Genomic DNA, 8,545 nt, shown 5'->3' on the forward strand with positions numbered 1-8,545 from the left:
TTTTTCAGAACCAGCTATTGAAGTGAGTCACTTATACCTGCCAGGCAAGCATTTATTCTCCACATCATTAGCCGTTTGTGAAACGCAAATTGAAACAACACTGAGATACCACCTCACCACAGAAGGAATAACTATTTTAAAGAAATAGACCAACAACAACTGTTGGTGAGGCTGTGGGGAAAGAGGAATCCTTCTTCACTGTGGATGTGAAGGTAGACTGGTGCAACCATTATAGAAATCATTGTGGAGCTCCTTAAAAATTAGGACTGGAAGTCCTTTTCAATCTAGCTTCCCCTACTGGGAATTTTCCCAGAGTAAGTGAAAAGGTCATATTGCAGTCATATATGAGTAACTATGTACATAGCAGCAAAATTTGTGATAGCCAAAACTTGGAAAAAAACAAAATGCCCAACATCTGGGGAATGGATGAAAAAGATGTGGTATTTTTATACAATGGAGTATTACTCAGCTATAAAGAATGATAAGCTCGAAACCTTTATGTTTAAGTGGAGGCCACTTGAAGTTATGCTCATAAGTGAAATAAACCAGATACACATGTATAAATATCATATAGTCTCGCTAGTGTAACAACTATAAGAAGAAATAAAAATAGAAAGGTATAACACAATTAAAAGGAAACCTAGAACCTAAGGATTAAATAATGAAGAAAGGATAAGGAGAAAAGCTAAGAAACATGACAGGGGCAAAGTCATACATTTATATGCACAAGACGATTAAGGCCATGATCTTAAGAATCTTCAGCACCTTTTTGAAATTAGTAGTTAATTGGTAGGATTAACTACTAATTTCTCTCCCTAACTAGGTAAATATGATTATACATGTGAACTGAGCAACTGCACTGATGATAGCTATGTGTAATACTAGTTTCATGATTGAAATACCTGTCATTTTGTTGTTTTAAATACATATTACCTGTCATGTCACATCAATTACTGCTATACGGTCTCTGAAGTAAATTTTTGATTTTAAAAAAGAATAATAAATGAAAACCAGAGAAAAGAAAAAGGCTTGTCCTACTATAATATTTTAAATAGTTACATTTCTAAATTTCTGTGTAAAATATATAATTTTTATTCTTATTTTTTAAATATATTTTAATTTTTTTTCTTTTTTTCTTCACATTCTTTAGGCATTTAATTTGACTTATCAATACATGATGGAAAATACCTTTCGAAGTTATGCCTAAGACATTTGATATTCAGACCGATAGTAAGATTAAGCTCAGCTGCTTACGTTATAGAGAAATATTTTCATTAAGCTATTCTTCTGGAGTGTTGACAACTTATTAACAGACCAAAAATTAGAGAAAAAGAAGGGCTTCAAGGACAGCCAACATTTTGGTCCTAGTCTCTCAAGGTCTGTGAGTACTCTAGACATAAGAGGACTTGTACTGCAACGTGCTGCAATTAGGTTATGTCTGAAATTTTCTGATAAAGGAAATTATAGGGGCACAGAGGAAAGTGATCCACTATGTAGACTGTGCCTAAGTAGAGTCTCATGGAGAGAAAACATTCTCTCAGTCAACCACAGAAAATTGGTTGAGCAATGGCCATAACTCATCCACATCACTGATACTGACAAATGATCTACAAACTGCCTTACAGAATTCCAGGGTAATTCCTGAGGGGGTTTGACATACCTTGCCAGATATTATAGTTACTTTTCTTGTTGTCTAGGTCTTACTTTATCTTGTTCTTAACCATCCAGTAGAAAAGTTTAAAAATAAAATATAAAAAGTAAAGCCATATTAATATGCTGAGCTGTGAAAGGCTCAAGTCAACAACTTCTGACCTTGCCAGTCCTATGGGTAAACATCTAATATTATGTGCTACTGGATTATATTGGAATATTTCAGTGAATTCATGCACCTACAATGTTTAAATGGCAATGGGATACCTATGACTGGCAAAACTAAATAAAAAAGGGAATATAAATTAAGGACCATGTTGTATCTGTATATACAAAATAGGAGAGACATACACCTACTTTCTTAATCCAATGAGAAGCAAAATTTGTACTGAGTGCTTGGACAGCATATAATATTTTACATCTTGTACTATGAATAACTAGTATAAAGACAAAGTTGTGTAATGTATTAGTCTTTGAAACTATCCTATTAATCGGTTTTGATACTGTCTCAGTGCTATTTCTTTATTAAAAAAATGATTTAAAAAATCAGTAATATTTCTGTAGCTTAACAAATTCACTGAGAGAGCGATTATGGAAAATACACCCTTTATAATGCCATCCATAAAATAAAATACGTAGGAAATAAGCTATTAAAGAAAGTGAAAGTTCTGTATGTTAAATATTACAGTACTTTGATAGAAGTTTGAAGAGAATATGAGAAAATGGAAATATTTCCCTTGCTCATGGATAAGAAAAACAACATAGTGAATATACTCCCAAAATTGGCATACAGATATAATGCAATCCTGATCAAAATACTATTAGCATACCTCGTAGAAGTAGACATGCCTACAGTTTAAAGCAGTATGAAGAAGCCTTTGGTGAACTCATGTATAATCTTATATATGAAAAAAATCACAATTAAAAGTATCTGAACATAAATAAGTAATATGAGAAAAATTTTATTTTTCCAAACATATCCATTACATGAAAAAGTTCATATAGGACATTTATGTGAATGATGGAAACACCTTCATGCTTTAATTACCATGATCTGAATCAAAGAATTATCGTTGAAAAGAAATTGTATAAATATGTAAGTTAATAATGTGATAAAGCATTGTATGGTCCTTAAACAATCAGAAAAAATGGAAGAAGTATTACAGATAGTAAACATTTATAGTTTGTGGGAAGCCTGCATTTTCATAGGAGCTTGCATGTGAATTTGAAATTACACAATGTAGGTGGATCCTCTTCATATTCTGTTTGGGAAAGACCTCTGATCATTTTACTCTTATTCATGCTCAATAAATGACACAGTATAATGAAAAATCATTAGAAGAACTGATATACACAAGGCTTCCTTTGGCCTACATGTTATATTGCACCAAGTCTACAGAATACTCAACATACAACTCATAATTTCAAAATCCAGTAAAAATTCCTAGTAAATTTGAAAATCAATGCATCGTTGTTACATGTAAGCTCAATGTGAATCATTTCTTTATATATCTCCAGAAACTACGCAAACCAAAGGAGGTACCTAAAGGATAAGACGGTGTTTTCATCTGGTCTACACATTAAAGTTCATCTCTGGTTTATGGCATTTCTGAATTTACTTTCAGAAAATCTTAAGCTGGCACAATTCTGTATTATCATACAAGCAATAGTTGAGGAATTTAATAGGTAGCAACTTTTAATCAAATTGATGACGTGATATTACTTTTTTGTGCTACTTTTAAGCCACAGATGGTAATATAGCTCTTTTGACAATTTGCTTAGTGTTCAATAAACATTTTTGTTAAATATTTTTTCTTTTCTTCTCTTTCATTGATGAGAATAATTACTTCAAGAACCTGAATTTGATAATTGTTTTTTGCTTAAAGTTTATCATTTTTTGTGTATGTTTTTAGTATATACACACTCTTCTGTGTAAAAAAAAAAGATAATTTTAATTTTTATTGCTATATGCACTTTTATATGTTGCTATGAATGTTTTTAGAAAATATCCAGCTGTTTTTGATTTGCATATCATCAAATATTATAATTTGCATATCCTGAGAAGATATTTGCATGTATCTAAAAATGATTACAGGTTACATCAAGTGAAAACACAGTCACCAGTGGAAGCCATCTACAATTTAATGAAATCTGTGAAGCTACTCGTGACATTCTTTGTATAAAGAAAAAGGAAATAAATGTCACATGGGTCCGCAAAGACCCTCATAATCAGAGAAATTCTGAGGAAAACACAATGCTTGAGAAACCCAAATATCTCTCTCCATTATATTCTACAATGCAATATCAACCAAAGTGGCATGCTACTAGCATGAAATCTGGCTAGAAGTTTATTGAAAATCCAGAAACTTACTCATGTAGGTAGCAGACATTTGTAGAAAAATAACAAATATATATATTGAAGACAGAATAATATCTTTCATAAATCTTGATGAAGAAGACCAAATTGGAAGACTTACACTCTGATTTCAAAGCTAATAACACACGCGCAATGATGAAGACTGTGTTGTGCAGGAATGTATGACAATATATGAAAAGAATAGATCATAAAAGCCTACATATATCATTATAACTTTGCTAATTGTTTTTTCCTGAGGATTACAAAACAAGCAATTAGAAAGCAATAGTCTCTCATTTTCTTCTGCCGGGAAAATGCAATAGTCACATGAAAACTTTAGAAAATAAAATATTTACCTTATGATACATGAAAATATTAATTCAAGATGTATCAAAAACACGAAGGTAACAATTACAAGACATATGAGTGGTGGCTCACAACTGTGATCCAGCTTTTCAAGATGCTGTGGCAGGAAATTCAACTGAAGCCAAAGCCTTGGCACCAGAATGAGACACTATCTAAAACAAAATAATAAGCAAAAGTAAATATGCATTAGGAAGCCATTTGGGAAATATATGTAACCTTGAATTTTTCATTCATTCCTTCTCTATTATGGTTTGGGTCTCACTGTCCTCTCAAAACCTCACGCAGTGTTTGGGCAGGCTTCTAGAATTTGTGATTATTTCAAGATCCAATGCTGGGATTATGGGTGTGAGTGCTGCACTCTTCCTGGGGCTGATAGCCTGAATACAATATTAGGAAAGGAGAGAGACTTGCTAGCCATGTAAACCACAGCTCCTCCCTTTACACTTTGCTATTTTCTGCTGCTATGAGTGGCTGCACTCTGCCATTTGACACTCTGCCCTGGAGCCAGCTCAGTATGTACTAAAACTTCCACTAACTATGAGCTAAATAATTATTTCTTTCCTTAACTTTGGATGTTGGGTATTTTTCCCAGCAATGAGAGATAAGAAATTGATATATGCAAGTACCACAAATTACAAGCAAAGAAACTAAAATTGAAGAAAGGGACTTCATCCAAATTAAAATTTTTCAGCATAAAATGAGTCCTCCAAGAGAACTCAAAAGACATGCTACAAAATTAAATGTATGTGAAAATGATAAATCTGACAAGAGACCTAAACACAGCATACACAGAAACCTAACTAAACAACACAAAGGAATATGTGGTGGCTGAAGAACCATACTAGATACACATGTATGTAAAGATATGAAAATGTCCAGCAGGCATATGAAAGATTATGCAACACCATTAGGTCTCTCATCATTACATGGGATTCTAAGTGCAGATCACAACTAGATATTGCTAACTCCATAGAGCATGGCTACAACCCAGAATATTTTGCTTTTAATAAAAAAAATCAACAAATATGCCATATACACAATAAAATAAGATTTAGTAATTACAAGGAATATAGTATTGATAACATGCTTTTAGATGGATAAGGCTTTAAACAGTACATAAGCATGGAGGATAATCATAGAGAACTATATGTTGTGTGATATGATTTATTTAAAATATTCATAATGAAACCCTGAAGGGAAGAGGCAATTTAGTGGTTCTACAAATCTGAGGTACATTGGATAATTACAGCATAAAGTTCATTTCTGGGAGGATTACTCATTTTAAATAATATTATACTGGAGAACTTCAAAAACTGCAGATTTTAAATTTCTCAAATAAGTCTTCAATATTGATAAAGTGTATGATTTGTCATTGATATATGAACCACTTTTGTACAAAACATTTATGGAATGCTCCTATGAAAAGAAATGATGACTCACCTATATTACGAATATTTCCGATTCCGTGTCAAGCACCTATGTACATTGATTCTGGATTTTTTTTTCTTTTCCTTTCAACTTGACACAAATCTTGGCACTTCCTAAACTCAATTATAGGACAGTGGCACAGCAGATGTAATGTCAAAAATCTCTGACTATAGGAAAATAATTCTAATCTTGCAAAAGCCATTACACATCTTCACGTAAACATAAGGGTCTTGTAATTTTGATCTTTGAACTAACAACCAGATATTGACTGTTCCTTATGTATTTACTTTAGCAAATAAAGGTTATATATTAACTATGTGGCAATTTTTTACTTTACAAGAAGCAAACCCAGTGGGAATAGGATTTGAAAGGGAAGGCTGTTTTTGCCATGATGACTATGAAACTAACTGCAGTTCTGTTGCTGCTTCAGCTGAATAGTTACTTTGGTTTGGGGAGCTGTGGGAAGGTGCTGGTGTGGCCAATGGAATATAGTCATTGGATCAATATGAAAACAATACTGGATGTACTTGTCCAAAATGGTCATGAGGTGATTGTTTTGAGGTCTTCAATTTCTATGTCAATTAATGTGGAGAAGGGATCGTCTATTAAATTTGAAGATTATCCTACATCAGTAACTCAAAGTGACTGGGATCATATTTTCACAGAAACACTTGAAAAAGCTATCTATGATCTACCAAAAGAATCATCTTGGAGGTATTTTTCAGCACTGCAAGATCTTATGTGGAAAGAAACTGAGTTCATGAGATCACTATGTAAAGATATAGTTCTGAACAAGGAACTTATATCAAAACTACAAAAATCAAGGTTTGATGTTATTCTGGCAGATTCCTTCATGCCTGGGAGTGAGGTGATTGCAGAGATTCTGAATGTCCCTTTTGTGTACACCCACCGACTCTTTCCTGGATACACATATGAAAAGTACATTGGAGCACTTTCAGTTCCTCCTTCCTATGTGCCTGTTGCTCTATCAGAGTTAAGTGATCAAATGACATTTATGCAGAGGGTGAAAAATATGATGTATGTGCTTTATTTTGACTTTTGGTTTCAAGGATTTATTGAGAAGAACTGGAATCAGCTATACAGTGAAGTATTAGGTAAGTTGTCTTTTCATTTGGTATTGGGAATTTGTAAATTCCTATGTTTTTGATGGTATGTTTTTAAGAATATACCATTAAAAAAAGAATATAACATTAGAGAAAGTCATCTTCCATAATACAATGTTGAAGTAGAGATATAAAATGTTCTGTCAGATTCAAATTATTTTGATCCAGGGGACATTATAGTTTTCATTAGAAAGGTCTGTAAATCCCATGTACAGAGCACATTTAGGAACACATACATTAATAAAGCATAACTATGAAGACAGCTTTAAGGATTTATATACATTTTTAGAATTTTATTATATATATTCTTTCATCTGTGAAAACAATAATTTAAATTTCCCTATATGTCTTGATGAATATTTACATGTAAATTGAGAAATTTCATAGATTATATTTCTAAGTATTACTGAAGAAATTGTTTCCCCTAATATAGCTTAATTAATTCATTTACAAATTAAACAATTCTCTTACATTATTTGATGAATCCCTTACACTTGGTATAGGGATTCTATCCTAAAGTATATTTAGAAATTGAACTGAAACTGAATTCTCTTTCCTTCAGTATCCATATGTCTAAAAAGATAATATTGAAATATGGGCATATAAGGTATCGTACTAGGACAATTTTTATGGTTGTGAATGTACTGAGGTAAGTTACAAGCCTAGGCTGCTCTCACAAATACCTCATACAATGATTTTCATGCATCTACATGTAAATATGGGTGACAAGTATTATACATTTATATTCATAAATACATATCATACACTTTTGTGTCCATATACGAGTATACATATACACATACAGATAAATCATAAATTACTGTCATTAAACACAGGAACTTTGAAACATCTTCTCTTCCATAATTGAAAAGACTAAGGAGTCTCCATACTGATTTCCATAACGGTTGCACCAGTCTACACACCCACCAGCAGTGGAGAAGGGTTCCTTTTTCCCCACAGCCTTTCCAACATTTATTGTTGGGTGATTTCTTTATGATAGCCATTCTTTCTGGGGTGAGATGATATCTCAATGCGGTTTTAATTTGCATTTCATGAATGGCTAGTGATGTGGAGCATTTTTTCATATATTTATTCGCTTCTTTAATTTCTTCCTCTGAGAAGCGTGTGTTCATCTTGGATGCCCATTTCTGAATTGGGTCTTTAAATTTTGGGGCCCTAGTGTACTTTAGTTCTTTATAGATTCTAGAGAGCAGACTTTGTCTGAGTACTTATTTGTTATGATTTTTTCAAAATTTGTCGGTTGCCTTTTCACTACTTAGAAAAGTTGGTCTGGAAATCCCCTTTAAACCAGCTATTCCTCTCCTGGGGATTTTCCCAAAGGATCTGAAAACATCATATCATAGTGATATATGTGTGCCTATGTTTATAGCAGAACAATTTGTGATAGCCAAATCTTGGAAACAGCCAAGATGTCCATCACCTGAGGAATGGTTGAGAAAGATGTGGTATTTTTACACAATGGAGTATTATTCAGCTATTAAGATTGATAAACTGCAAGCCTTTATATTGAATTGGATGCCACTTGAACATATACTCATAAGTGAAATAAACCAGACACACATGTGTAAATATCATATAGTCTCCCTATTATAAGAACTCC

At 32.7% G+C, this 8,545-nt stretch overlaps 1 protein-coding gene across 2 annotated transcripts in view; it reads left to right on the forward strand.

The window, feature by feature from the left end:
* The window catches only part of LOC101591665 (UDP-glucuronosyltransferase 2B31-like), a 210,242-nt gene that overhangs the window by 184,485 nt on the left and 17,212 nt on the right, over window positions 1–8,545 (forward strand). Inside the window, exon 1 of one of the 2 annotated variants that reach the window (XM_004648632.3) lies at window positions 6,172–6,915. The exons of the other annotated variant lie outside the window; for it this stretch is intronic. Within the exon in view, the coding sequence (XP_004648689.3) occupies window positions 6,189–6,915 (727 nt within the window). The 5' untranslated portion in view covers window positions 6,172–6,188. Of the gene's footprint in view, window positions 1–6,171; window positions 6,916–8,545 lie in introns of those variants that run through there. 2 annotated transcript variants of the gene reach the window in all.

Source organism: Octodon degus, unplaced genomic scaffold (genome assembly GCF_000260255.1).
Source record: "Octodon degus isolate 3935 unplaced genomic scaffold, OctDeg1.0 scaffold00499, whole genome shotgun sequence".
NCBI classification, from domain to species: domain Eukaryota; kingdom Metazoa; phylum Chordata; class Mammalia; order Rodentia; family Octodontidae; genus Octodon; species Octodon degus.